General features: G+C 52.3%; 3 protein-coding genes across 5 annotated transcripts in view; 1 reads left to right on the top strand and 2 right to left on the bottom strand.

The window, feature by feature from the left end:
- LOC117901561 (mediator of RNA polymerase II transcription subunit 15) overlaps positions 1 to 13,580 on the bottom strand; it is a 20,030-nt gene extending 6,450 nt beyond the window's left edge. The window contains exons 1-2 of the mRNA XM_034812362.1: positions 13,443 to 13,580; positions 12,589 to 13,366 (exon numbers count right to left, since the gene is read on the bottom strand). Of these exons, the coding sequence (XP_034668253.1) occupies positions 12,596 to 13,366; positions 13,443 to 13,487 (816 nt within the window). The 5' untranslated portion in view covers positions 13,488 to 13,580 and the 3' untranslated portion in view covers positions 12,589 to 12,595. The remainder of the gene's footprint in view (positions 1 to 12,588; positions 13,367 to 13,442) is intronic.
- On the top strand, positions 5,635 to 9,236 carry LOC117901571 (cuticle protein 16.5). 3 transcript variants are annotated; one of them, XM_034812373.1, is made up of 5 exons: positions 5,635 to 5,759; positions 6,875 to 7,133; positions 7,270 to 7,647; positions 8,776 to 8,860; positions 9,027 to 9,226. In XM_034812373.1, exons 1-5 carry the CDS (start codon positions 5,748 to 5,750, stop codon positions 9,094 to 9,096), a joined length of 804 nt encoding a protein of 267 aa, XP_034668264.1. In that variant the 5' UTR covers positions 5,635 to 5,747; the 3' UTR covers positions 9,097 to 9,226. The 3 variants fall into 3 exon arrangements, with proteins under 3 accessions (XP_034668264.1, XP_034668281.1, XP_034668272.1); XM_034812390.1 differs by lacking the exon at positions 7,270 to 7,647; XM_034812381.1 differs by lacking the exons at positions 7,270 to 7,647; positions 8,776 to 8,860 and having other exon boundaries at positions 9,027 to 9,236.
- On the bottom strand, positions 10,245 to 10,783 carry LOC117901598. Its single transcript, XM_034812414.1, has 2 exons — positions 10,423 to 10,783; positions 10,245 to 10,359 (listed from the first exon to the last, which is right to left on the bottom strand). Exons 1-2 carry the CDS (start codon positions 10,748 to 10,750, stop codon positions 10,301 to 10,303), a joined length of 387 nt encoding a protein of 128 aa, XP_034668305.1. The 5' UTR covers positions 10,751 to 10,783; the 3' UTR covers positions 10,245 to 10,300.

Below are 13,580 nucleotides of genomic sequence, written 5' to 3'. Positions count from 1 at the left end.
GAGTTCGTTTCAGTAAGCCGGTTTTAATCACCCAAAAGTGATTGTGAACGCCCAATTGCAGGTTTGTGCATGGATATTCCGTGGGTATGCTCGAGCCGGTCTCTTTTTCTTGCAGAATGGCTTGCAGATTTGTGGGCCAGAAGTGCTTAATTGCCTGTAGAAAAGCAAAACCAGATGACCATGCCCATGCCCATGTGAAGCTGCCACATGTCGTTGCAAGTGCTGTCTTGTCGCTTTGGTCGCTGTTATTGTGGCCTCGAGCTGGTCCCAGCAAATTTGGTCAAAGTTGCCAGTGGCCGCCGCACTTTAATTGCTCTTTGGATCTCCTGTCGCCAATCTGCAGCCCCCTTCCCCTTCCTCTGCCCCTGCCCCTGCCCTATCCTGATACTAGATCTCTGAGATCTGGCCCGTAGTTTGGTCATAGTTTGAGCTTTAATGAGCCTCGTCTTTGGGTCTGTGGGCTACACCGCAATTAACACAGAAATCAAATTTGTTCGCCCGCTGCGTGTCAGGTGGGAAAACAAGACCCAGAAAGTAACAATAAACAAGGGAGAGTTTAGCTGGAAGTGCCTCCAGGGCATCCCAGGGATGAGCAAATAGATAAACATGAATAAAGATGTACATACATACTCGTATGTACATACATATGTACATACATATGTATATGTATGTTTTGCATAATTTGTGTGGGTTGTATTGGAGGAACATGTGAGCAGATCCCGGAATCCACGCACCGCGAATATCAATGAGGGTTCTGCTTTAAAGGCGCGTCAAGTGTTTAGTCTTCAAGGAACGAGGCATGGGGGGAAGTAAATGGATGCATAAGCATGCCATGGAGGGGAGAACAAAGTTTAAGTTGAACTGCAAATGGGCAATGGGAAATGGGAAATGGCAAATGAATTCATAAATTATACAACCAGAAGCTGTACACATGAAAGATGCGAATAAAGGCAAGGGTGGGGAGCTGTACGGTTGCCCCGTTTCATGTTTTGGCCATAACTCAGCACAATTGGCCGGCACCAGGAGTCGAAGAAGGTTTCCTTGAAGCGGAAAGGGAGCAAGTCCAGGGGGTCTATCAGTGTCCATCAACGGCATGGGAAGGAGACGCCCTCGCCCCGCACGTTGCCAGTGGAGACTGCATGCTAGGGGCTTCCGAGTCCACGAGTCTACGGCGGGGTCCAGGCCATCTAATAAACCAACTCAATTAGGCGAGCCCAGAAAATAACATAAGGAATCTACTCCATATAGAAAAGCGATGTGCCGACAGTGGAAGTGCCTCACTCAGGACACTGCTATTATGGCTCTAATTATGATAACGAGGGAGATAATATGCCCTTCTTCAGACACGCGGTATTTGTATTTGCTGAAACGAAATTCGCATCCAAGCCATCGGCCATGATCTGGCTTGATGTTTGTATGGCTGCCGCGAGGGTTTTGCGGCCGCATGCGGAGTCTGTCCCCAAAATAATTGTTTGGGTGCGGGCCACAGGAAGTGAATATCAATAAAATCAACTAATTCAATTAAACGGCAGCGGCCGCAGTGGGAATGGAAAAGTCTTGAGCTCGGAGTAGGGAGTTCGCGTCGCCCGCTGGTCACACTGGAGTTCAATGGAGCGAACTGCACTTTGTTTGGAACTGTCGTGGCGAGTGGGGATCGATTCTTGGTCGGGGCTGCACGAACCACTCTTGGTCCGCCAGCTAAATATTGCGTAGACGCCGTGCCACGCCGCCTGTGGCTGGGAGATAATTACAGTGCTTAGCCGGCGATGGGGGCTTTGATTTTTAATTGCTCGCTCGCTTGCAACATGATTGCTCCACAGCCACACAACTCGCAGACGAAGTCTCAACATCAATTCGTGCGTGATCTCTGCTTGAAGGAACTTTTTGTCTGTATTGTTTCCAGCCAAAAATCATTCCTTAAGAACGGAATTCAATTTAAATAAAACAAATCATAAAATATGTAAGCACACCCCGCCAGTCCCCGCCAGTCCCCGCCAGATCTCGTTAGCAAAAAACATTAAATTCAAATGAAGTGAGGTCCATGGCATGGGGGGAATGTACAGCAACAATCGAGACATAATAAATGCGCAGATTGCACAACAAATTAACGCAAAATGTAGGCGTAGCATGTCGGGGGGGTGTCGCCCCACCCCTCTTGTCAAACTCTCAGAAAAATATGAAAATACGAAAAATCTAAGAATGGAAATTAAATGAACAGCAACAAAACGGCAAAGGCGACGGCAACGGCCACGGCAACGGCAACGGCCACGGATTGCTGCCACAGACAAAAGCAGCTCTCAAATCTGGCCTAAAGATCTCAAATGCTGCTGCTGCTGTTGTTGTTGCTGGTTCAAGTAGTGGAGGCAGGAGGAGGTGTGGTCTGGGCCTGGGTCCGCCTTTTGCTTATTGATTTTGTAATTGAAGGTTAAATTTGAATGCTCTCCAGCTCTCAGAGCCGTGAGAGCGCGAGTGTACTTGTGTATATGTGAGATTGCTCGTAATGGCAGGACGTTGCTCCAGTTTCGGGTGAATAATGGGAGGAGAGTGGAGGGACGTAGACGTTGAGCGGAGAGCGCAAGTTTGTTGCACTCCGCTCTTCAATGGCACAGCGCCATATGGCAGGCGGATAGGCAAGGGGCTCAAGCAGCGACAGGTTTGACGTTAGGCCTGCGTTTAGAACTGTTTAGTGTGAGGGAGACAGAGAGGGGCGTAATTCTTCAGAGAGACAGTAAAAGAGAAAGAGAAAGAGAGTGGGAGCGAGCTTTTCAGGGAGAGGAGAGTGGCTCTGCAGAGATGAGAACAAAGATCGCGAGAACGAGAGCGAAGAAGCGTCAGCAGACGCCGGTCAGAGAGCTTTCTTCAATTCGTTGTTGTTGTTGTCGGTAACAGTTACATTGAAGCCGTTACAGCGTAATAAAGAAATAATTAATTACACAAACATACATATGTACATACATACATATATCCATATAAATATGTAATAGTTATATTGTTTATTACTGGATATTACCTTTACTGTATCGATGGTCTTGCAAGTGGACTATTGACACCCATTACTGGTGAGCTGTTGTGGCGGGGGGGTGGCGTGAGTCCACATAATTTCCCTCCCCTCTGAGACATGCACCCCGGTATTGATATCGATGCCGAGCGCTGACGTTGCGCTGTCAGGGCATGTCGGTCATTAATCTTCGCCGCTTGGCCATCCATCCCTTCAATATCCCTGGGAAATACCAACAAAGGGGCAAAACAAGAGAGCGGGCAGCATGTGTGATAATGGTCGAGTGTGGCAGAGTATTTAGGCAAATGTCACCAGGACCGGACCCCGCAAAAGAAAAGCCACAATGGGAATGTGGCAACAATGGCGCTGTCTATGGCAGTGGAGGCCAAAGAAGGACAATGGATGGGCTGGAAATGAACGACGACAAAGTGCAGGCACAGCGATTGCCCATCACTGGAAGACCCACTGGAAAAATGACTCTTTTTAGCAGAGCAGAAGAGCAATGAGAGATCGTTTTTAGTTGGTACTGGAAATATATTTTCATATTTTTGAAGTAAAGATGTTAGATACAAATTATTTCATTCGTCCACAGGGAGCCCATTGTGTGGCTCTTTTTTCTCCCTATTCCTTGCGCCTTTTGACCCACATAGATGCGAAATGTTGCGCCTGACTGGACATGGGGACAGACTTGACACCCGCTGAGGAGCTGATAGTTATGGGTGCGCTGGGCGGGTGGGTGCTGCTGTCAGGGTGGGGGGGTGGCGACATCGAGATGGCAGACCACGGCTGGCTGCACTTTCGCATGGACATTGTTCTTCGGTTCCGTAATGTTTGTCCTGTACTGTATTGGCATTGCAATTATACAAATTAATGCCAGAGACAAAAACGTTCGCAGATTGCCACGCTTGTCATTGTGTGTGTGTGTGTGTGTGGGGGGGGGGGGAAGGACAAGCGTAATTGAAATGTCGCACCATTACACAATGGAACAACAGAAGCAGCTGCATGGTGGGGGGCAGAGAGAGAGAGGGACAGCAGATGAAGGAGAACGTTCACAATGACAATCAATGAGTGGCGTGGCACTCTCCCTCACTCTGTCTCTTACTCTCCCCCTCTTCCACTCTCCAACTCAATCTTCCTCATTGCTGGCAATGCCAAAGCAAGTGGCGCCATCTTGAAGGTCGCTGACTGAACTCGTCCGTTTTTGGGACAGCAGCAGAGCGGCAGCAGCTTCTGGCTTCTGGGTGGGGGCTTCCTTTGGAGGTCGCAGAATGCAAGCAATTTCGCAGCATCGCCTTGGTTGCGAAATCTCTTTGTTTGCGTTTAGTTTTGATCCGCCGTGGGGCTGGCACTGCACCGTCTCGCATCAGTCTCCGCCAGTCTAGACTCTAGACTGGCTCCCGCCATCCACCCAACAATGGATAATGGCTGCCACGCACACACATTGCATAACTTTGGCCCACTCTCGCGGCGCGCTGCTCGCTGCTCGCTGCTCGCCTCTGGCCTGTCTCTTTCCAGCGTCACGACAACGCACAAAGTGCGCATAAATTGTGTGCGACCCACAAAAATTGTTCAGCAGGCAACACAAACACAGGCCACAAAAAATGGCATAGATCAGCGATCACAAATCAAAACACTCGCACACCGAATCGAGCTCCAGTTGGTCGACTTTCGAAAGCGAAACCAAAGCCCCAGTCCCTGTTGCCAGCTCCTAGCTCCTAGCTCCTAGCTCCTAGGTTCAGCTCCAGCTACGAGCTCTGGTCTGGCCTGGCCTGGCTCTTACTGTGACTCTTATCTCCAACTGCAACTCCAACGCTGGCTGGCTGCCCAATTTGCGCGCCCATTTGGCGGCGGCTGCGTGAGAACCCAAAAACCAAAGACACAAAGAGAACATCAAGACTAGCAGATACCCATTACAGCAGAGAGATAACTTGGGTGTTGAATCGGAGCCAGAACACACAAAGGAGCCCCCACACACCACACACCATATGGAGTCCGCGCGTTGCGTTCCACACAAAAAAAGTTGCAACCAACTATGCCCGCAGGCTGGGCCAAAAAGTGCAATGAGTGGAGGGGCTGGCCATTAATAAAGCACTTGACAAGAGCCGCGCAAACGATACGGGGAATCGGAATGGGAATGGGAATGGAAATGGTAATGGTAATGGGAACAAGGCAAGTCATGGCAGCAGACTCCAAGCCAAGACTCCATCCACACCAAGGCCCAGTCCTCCAGCCAGGCAGTGACCATCCATGGGGTAAGAGCTCACCTTGTTCGTTGGCATTTCCTTTTGCCGCATTCGCCGAAAGAGACACAAGCAACGCTCGTACCAATTTCCAATTAAACAATCGATGATGTGAAGTAATTTCGATTAAATCGAAAGGCGATCAGCTCTATGCAGTGGGGCTGTGGGGCTGTGGGGGCTGCAGAGGAGGCGACTTAGTGCGTAGACTGGAGCCGCGCCTGTGATCCGTGCTGCCTGCTTTGCCAACTGCGAGGAAAACCCGTTCTCAGCGGCTGGCCACTTTTTGCCCCTGCATTGCAGCATATTTCGCGAGCAGAGGGAGGTGGCTTTTCCATCACACGAAATTGGTATAAATAAGCCCAAAGAACGGCGAATCGAGACAGTTACCGAGACGCAGCCCAGACCGCAGTTGCAAACCAAGATCCAAAACCAAAACCAAAACCAAACCGATTCAATCGTTTTTTTTTGTCGCTCTAAACGCTTTTGTGAACGTTCGAACAAGCTCGAAAATGGCATTCAAGGTGCGTGTGGCATGTGGCATGTGTGTGGTGGCAGTGTGTTTGTGGCAGGCTCAAGAAGAGTCTGGGCTGCCTGACAAAGGAGCCAAAGAGTTGCAATCACTGAACCCATCCTGAAGCAGTTTGTTATCCTCTCCTCGCCAGTTTCCGCGGAGTGCAGGTCCAAGGATTGCCAAAGGAACCAGAAACCTCAAACGCTGAGTCCTAAACGTTTTCCTTGAATGCTGCCCGGACAGGTTAACAAAGTTTGACTTGCCTGGAATGAAGCTGCACATCCTGCCGTCCTGCCATCCTGCCATCCTGCCATCTGGCATTTGCCATTCTCCATTGTTGCCTGCCAATTCCCTGGCTCCCCGGTTGCCAGCTGCAATCCTCTCATCCCCGGCCTCGCTTTGTCGAATTTGCAAATGCATTTCCATTTCCATTGGTGGTCCACAGCAGCGCCAGAGCCAGCGCCAGCGCCAGCGCCAGAGTCAGTGGCATGCCAATTGTGAGGCCATCGCCAAGAGACGCAGCTAATTACGAGTGCGTCTCTCCAGGCTAGGGCCAGGGTCAGGTCAAGTCCTGAACTGAACAGCTGCAAACCCAGTGGCAAGTGGGCAGAGCTTAGAGCACACAGCTCCACGGCAGATGGACAACAGAAGTGTGCGAATGCCGGTCAGGGAGCGAGGAGCCATGGCCAGGATAAATATAGAATGTTCCCCGTAGTAATGTTTTCAAAAACTTGACGCAAAAGTTTGCATAAATTAATGAATGGCGCTGCCAAACTCGCAATAAATAATGCCAGAGCGCTGCCCACGCGGGCAACAAGTGAGGCAAAGGTTGTTCGCGGAATTGGCCTCTGGAGTGCCCAACGAGTGCTCAATGCTGCTCCAATTGAATGCAGCCAGTTCTTTGCTCCAATTCGAGTTCGTCAATGACTGAGTATTTATGCCACCGCCACTTGAGACGCTTCACGTGTCCTGACAGTCTACGTCGCTCCATGTCCTTCTCCCCCCCAGTTCTACTTTTAAAAACTTAATTAAAAGTTGACTCCTCAGCAATTTCCTGCTGCTGCTGCTGCGCAGCTGCCAAAATAAACACAAGACTCTCGCTCATGGCTCTTCGCTTTATTCCAGGTTATTCTCTGTGTGGCAGCAATGGCGATCGCCTGCGCCCAGGCCAAGCCCGGCGGACCGGCCGCCTACTCGATTAGCGCCCCCAGCGTGGACCACGCCTCCGTGGGCAACACGCAGGAGCACACGGTGAAGGGTCACTACGGACAGTCGTCCCAGTCGGACTACGCCAGCCAGGTGCAGACGGCCCACTCCCAGTCGCATGTCCAGCGCTCGAGCATCAGCAACGATGCCGGCCTGGCCCCCGCGGCCCATTATGCTGGTGAGTGTGATCCTCCTGCTCTGCTGGACACTAACACAAAAAGACTTCAGCACTCAGCACTCAGCACTCAGCACCCACACGATCCACTCAATGTCCCCTTGCACGTAGTTAAATGTTAACACAAAACCGAATCTAGCTCCCGCGGCACATGCCGTTGCCGCTCCCGCCTCGTACGCCCTTGGAGTGGGACACACGGCCCCTGCCCAGATCCAGGGACTGGCCTATGCCAGCCACGGCTATGCCGCCGCCCCAGCACCAGCACCAGCACCAGTCCTCGCCTACGGCGGTCACTACGGAGCTCAGTACGGCGGCGGCCATTACGCAGCCACGGCGCCGGCACTGCAGCTCTCCGGAGTGGCCCTGGGGCACTACGGACACATTGGACACCTTGGACACCTTGGTCTCGGCTATGGGTATGGCGGATATGGCTCTGGACCGGCACTGTCGCACGGCTATGCACAGGTGGCCGCCGCTCCAGCTCAGATTGTGAAGTATGCCGCCGCTCCAGCCTACGGTAGGTGCCAGCCCGGACGTCTGCCCGCTAATCCCCTTTGATCCTCTCTCTCTCTCCTGCTAACTTTTGCGCACTATCCGCTGCACTGTCACTGCTTCCGTAGTCATTTGCGAACGATGTTCAACTCATTTTACAACAAGTTTTCAACTTTAACACACTGCCAGGGAGACGGGGAGACGGTGAGACGGGGAGACGCGGAGGGAGGGCTGTCGATAAGTCGGATATGGGGGCTGAAAGGGGACTGGGCAAAGTTATCTTCTGCCGGACTGCAGGGCGGAAATTTATTGTGTTTTCGCTTCTACGGCCAAGTGCACTTGGCAAAAACAAACTTCCAGCGGGCGGCCGGGGGGTGGCAAAGAAAATACAAAGCGCAAAACTTTTGCTCCAGCGGACACCAAAGCAGGCGCTGAGTGGGCAGTGGGGGAAATGTTATTAGAGCGAAAAACTCAGCGATCGATGCGATCAAAAGGCTGACTATCAAGTGTGGAGGGGAGTGGTGTGGAGTGGAGTGGAGTGTGTCCACTGCCACATCGTTCCTGTTTTCTGTCCGTCAGCAATCGATTTGTCTGCCCAGCAAGCAGCTGCGACAGGAGGCCCCAGGCGCTGTGGGAGGCTCCTGACAGACAGGAGGCCCAATGTTCGGCCAATGTAATCAATCATTCACTGCCTCGATTGTGCGTGGTTCGGGCCCCACTGGGACCCTCCACTTTAAAGCTGCTAACCAGCAGCATTTGGTGACTCAAATGCCGGCTTGAAGCCAGAGTCTCACAGTGCCAAAAAAGCAAAAGAAACAGAAACAGAAAAAGGAAGTGCACTCCGGTGCATGGGTTCGCCCGTGCTGCCGTGTGTCCTCCACTTGATTGATGTCATCTTGTCGGTTGATTGCTTAGCTGCCACACCCCGGAACGTGTGAGGAAATGAGCCTGTGCCCGGACACTGTCTCTCTGTTTCGATTGTAACTTGCGGCAGCTTCTGCTTGACTCTGTCTGTGGCTCCGACTCTGCCTCTCCTTGTGCCTCTACTGCTGTCTCTCCTCCGCAGCTTTATTTCCATATGTGCTTGCTCTCCTCTCTTTTGCCTGTGCTAACTTTCTGCTCTTCTCTTTTGGTGGCTGATCCATGGCCTCAGCTCCTGGCATCATTGGACATGGCTACGCCCCCGCTGCGTATGCTGCACCCGCCTACGCCGCGCACCTGGGTGCCCCAGTCTTGAAGTGAGTAATGAGAAATGACGGAGGCGTTATTAATAGAAGCAACCCCAGACCCCTAACCCCCCCACCTAGAGCCCCACCAGATGGACAAATATAATCGCACGCTCATCCCCCCCTCTCTCTGTCTCTCTCTCTGTCTCTCTTTCTCTATCTATTTGCCTCTCCCCAGAGCCGCCGTTGCCGCACCCGCCCTCGTACACACATCGGTCTCTGGCCACGGCATTCACTATGGCTACTAGAGGGAGCTTTCTCCGTGACCTGCTCCCAGCACCAGCACCAGTCCCAGTCCCAGTCCCAGTCCCAGTCCCAGCCCCAGTAAACCCGTCATTGTCACCATAAGCCACAGCTCCTGCCACCTCCGCTCGGACATGCAAGCAGCCAACGCATTCATCTCTCCTGGCGCAAGCTAATAATAATAATAATAATAATAATAGTAATAATAATAATAATAATAGTTATAGTAACAGTAATAGAGATGCCCAGAGCGTGTTGCTGCGGCTCTTTCACCCTTTCGCTCCCGCCGGTGCTGCTGTTCGACTTAATTAAAACTCGATTTGCCAGCTGCGAAGAGACGTGGAGCTGAGCTGCGACCTGCGACCTGCGACACAGTGCTGCAACGTTGCCGATTTTCATCCGAAAAGCACGCCACAATCCACGGACTCCCACTGGCACGCTGCGTGCTTTTTCTTTCTTTATTATCATTATCATTATTATTATTATGTTGTTGTTTCTAGCTGCAGGGCTTAAGCTCCACGGGGTAGAGGAGGGAACACCAACTCCCCCTGCAAACCATCTCCCTGTCCTGCCCCCCCGCACCCCTGTATTCTGTATGTGTTTTTTTTTTATCGCGGTTGAACTTACGTTGTATTTAAACTTAATTTGTAAACTGAAACGAGATGCAAGTGGAAATGTTGGAAACAAGAAAATAAACTCATTGTTAATACTGACTCTCGCCCTCGCCCTCGCCCTCGCCCTCGCTCTCTGCCTGTCTCCGTGTGCCCTGTCGGTATGTGATGTATGCCCTCTCTTTTAGCGAGCTGTGCGGAGATTTATTGGCCACGCCCCAGTGGATCAGCGGCTACTTTATGGCGCATAACGCGACACCACACACCACAGATGTAACTCTGCAGAAACTCTCTCGCACATTGGACTGCACCAGAGCCGCTCACATATAAATCTTTGGCGGATTGTCGAGCATCATATTCGAAAAGGCCAAGAGCAAAGTGCAAGCCCAAACAATCCCATTTGCGTCACGCGCACATGGCCTAAAATAGATGGCCCAAAATAGGCTGGGGGAGCAGCCGCTTCCATGGCTGGCAAAATGTCACTTGGTTTGAGTTCGCAACGCAATAATTCTGCCAACGATTCGGGCTTACATTCATTCATTCTGGCACTGCATCTTCGCTTTATTTATTATTGTAATCGGTTGTGTGGAGTGTCATGTCAGCCGCGTGTCATTTGAAACAGACCCTCGCAGCTGCCGCGCCTCACTATTTGAATATCTGTGAATGATTGCGACACAAACGATGAGCAGGGGAAGCATAAGAGCCAGAAGCAAGTCTCACCAGCACCACAGAATCGCGCACAATTGAATTTCTGTTCATTGAGATAGAGCTGCATGTTGCTGCCGCAGATGGGGTTGTACTCCGGCGTTGTGGGGCAGCTGCCGAAGCAGTCCACAAACTGCTGTGTCCGCGGCGGCTGAGTGACGAACGGTGTAATGGCGTTCGATATTCGCACATTGTTGACCAGCACCCAGCCGGCACCGGGGGTGAGCACCGAGCCGCTGGTGTCCAACGGACTTTGCGTGGTTGTTGTCTGAAAGATAAGTTGCCCCGCGCCCGAGTTGGTGGCACAGGCCAGCAGTGCAATTGTCACCCAAAGCGTCAGCATCTTGGCAGTCGCGTCAGCTGTCAACTCGTCCGCTGCTCCGGCGATACTGAAAGTCTATTTTTTTCCAAACAACAAGCCGCAAGTTCGAAATGTTTCCAATGGCAACAATACGGGTTTGCCGGCTTGGCTTGCTGTCATCATCTCCGGTAATTCCAGTTCTATGAGACATCTATGAGGCGACAAACAATACCTAAACCAGCCTGCCATAGCCTCAGGTAGCCCCCCCCTCTACCAGAAATCCCCCAGCCCCTTGTCCGGAGTGAGTGAAAATCCCATCCATGGTGGGCGCAGCTGTGTGATTCATTTATTACTAGAATAATCTGCTCTACTGTGCTCCGCGCTTCCGCTCCACAAACTCTTCCCAAGCCAATTGCCTTCTTGGCAGCGCTGCATCTGCATTTGAGTCTCTGTTTTTCCATTTTAAATACTCTTCAAATTTATTTATTGTGTGGCATTTTGTGCCACTTTTTCCGAGGCAGTTGCCAGCTTGTTGCTGCCATCAGCCGCGGGGTAAACAGTCGTGTCTGGAGGCAGACAATGTCCACTCCTGGCCGTGGCGCTATTTGCTTAAGCCCCGCTCCCCAGCGTCCAGCGTCCATTGTCCATTGTCCAGTGTGTCTGCTCCTCTCGTTTTGGGGGGGAAATGAACAGGATGCGGTCCTAGGCACACATCCGGCCAGCACCCGCACACATTCAGATGCATGTCTGGAGGGGCTACACGTGGAGCCGTGTATTTTGTAGACGTATTTGCTTTGGCGTCTCACTCGGCTAGTTTTCCATTTCCATTTCCATTTCCAGTTTCATTTTCTTTTCTTTTGGGCTGCCCGTTTCCTCTGCATTCTTCTCCGCAACTTGTCCGCTTGTCGCCACCAAAAGGGGCAGCTTCCGGGGCAAGTAAGTTGCGGGGGAAAACAGACGAAAGTCAGTGCGTGGCTCGGCATGCGATCCCAATTAAAACTCCTCCGACAAAGGGACTGCCAAAGTCTAATAGAATTACTTTTGAATGCTGCCCCAAATATTTCGTGGCACTCTTCTGTGCCTTGCCTTGGCTCTGGCCCTTGCCCTGGCCTCACGGGCTCGCTCCTTCATTGTGGCCATTCCTCTGGATGTTGTTCCAGTGGCTGGGCCAGCGGGTTGCTGCTCCGCCTCGCCCTTGGGCCACGTCTTCTAATGCAATTGTTGTGTTCCAGCAGGTTTGTCTTGGCTCTCGCTTCGATTTGCTGTTTACACTGCCGGCTGCCGGCTGCCGGTTTACATGCCCAGCGTCCTTGGTGGCCAGCGTGAGTCCTCACGGACACGTTCCTGCCCAGCAAATAGAACAGAGAATGGCCCCAGCCGCCAGCCAGTGCCAGAGGGAGTGCATTATGCATGCAGCTACACAAAGACTTTGCCCCAGCTGCCACACATGTGGCAAATACTCGAATGATGCAACGCAAAGCCCTCCCAGCGACTTCATCTGGGTTGGGCAGCAGCCCAAGGCGGTTGCCATCCCTTGAAGATAAGGCCTTGCCCTGCTATTAATAGAGAGCCCTTTCCACACCGCACAGCAGATACAAAGCTTTGCGGTGAGCTCCATGGGAACATGCAAACTGCCACCCAATCATCCATCGAAGTTGGAGCCAGTTGGTGCTGGATCTACCTGCAAGTGGCAACATTCGTGACTGCCGCATTCCCATGCTCTGCCCCGAGAGACTCCATCACAGATGTGGCATCGTTTGCAGCAAAATGATGCGATTTAATGCCTGGATTGGTTTGTACTTTGAATTTGGACAACAAAACAAAACCCTAAATAGATCGAGAAAAAAAAGAGCTTAAGAGTTAGGCGGGATTCCAGCTGGCGGCTGACTAGAAGTTGTAGTTGAGATTGCCACTGCTGAAGCTCACGTGGGAAACGTCCGACGAGGGCTGGAAGGACGGAGAGCCGAGCACCGAGGACATGGGCACGGCCATGCCGTAGCTCTGGGTGGTGCTGGGTGCCAGCTGGCTGTTGGCGAACTGCTGCTGCTGCTCACGGAGCACATCCTGCTGCTGCTGCTGCAGGAAGCCCATGTGCTGCTGCGTGGAGTAGAAGTCTCCGCTCGAGGCGGCAGCCTGAACACCGCGGCCGCCCGCCGCTCCTGCGTAGATGTCGCCCGCTGAGTATGCGCCCCGAACGGCCTGTCCTTGGGCCGCTCCCTGCTGCTGCTGCTGCTGCTGCTGCTGCAACCCGTTGGAGCCGAACTGCGGGCGACGGTAGACAAAACGGGATCCTGCAGCATCGGGCTGGATCTGAGCTTGAGCCTGTCCGTTCGACATGTCCGGATAGTACTGGTAGAGCTTCTGCAGCAGCTGCTGCTGCTGCTGCTCAAACTCCGCTCGCTGCCGCTGGTAGTCGAGGAAGGCGGCCTGCATCTGGTCCGCATAAGTGGGCACCTGGGCGCGTTGTCCCGCCACACCGGACTGTGCCAGAAGCTGCTGCTGCTGCTGCTGCTGCTGCAGTTCGTGCTGCTGCTGCAACTGCTGCTGTTGGAGTGTGGAGACGGCGGACGGCTTGGGCTTGCCACCACGAGCTGCTGCCTGCTGCTGCTGCTGCTGCTGCTGCTGCTGCTGATACACAGCAAAGGGACTGGCATTTGGCTGTGAAAGATACAAATGGTAAATGAATTAAATGGTCTAAATCCTCAGCATTCATCGCACACCGAAGCAGTCTTACCAGTCGGCTGTCTTGGCTTTGGGTGCGGCCTTTGTTTGATCTCATTTTTGTTGGTGGAAAAAACGGAATTGCTGCGAATTTGCTGGCCAAATCAAATGCTTAGTTCGAAATAGAAAATAATATTTTGTACAACCGATA

Source organism: Drosophila subobscura, chromosome A (assembly GCF_008121235.1).
Source record: "Drosophila subobscura isolate 14011-0131.10 chromosome A, UCBerk_Dsub_1.0, whole genome shotgun sequence".
NCBI lineage: Eukaryota > Metazoa > Arthropoda > Insecta > Diptera > Drosophilidae > Drosophila > Drosophila subobscura.
This window is presented reverse-complemented; position numbering and strand designations above follow the sequence as displayed.

Coding starts and splice junctions, on each gene's coding strand:
- LOC117901571 (XM_034812373.1), top strand. Junction 7,648..8,775: donor TGCCGCCGCTCCAGCCTACG/GTAGGTGCCAGC, acceptor CCATGGCCTCAG/CTCCTGGCATCATTGGACAT. Junction 8,861..9,026: donor CTGGGTGCCCCAGTCTTGAA/GTGAGTAATGAG, acceptor GCCTCTCCCCAG/AGCCGCCGTTGCCGCACCCG.
- LOC117901598 (XM_034812414.1), bottom strand. CDS start 10,750: ATGCTGACGCTTTGGGTGACAATTGCACTGCTGGCCTGTGCCACCAAC. Junction 10,360..10,422: donor TGCGCGATTCTGTGGTGCTG/GTGAGACTTGCT, acceptor AATCATTCACAG/ATATTCAAATAGTGAGGCGC.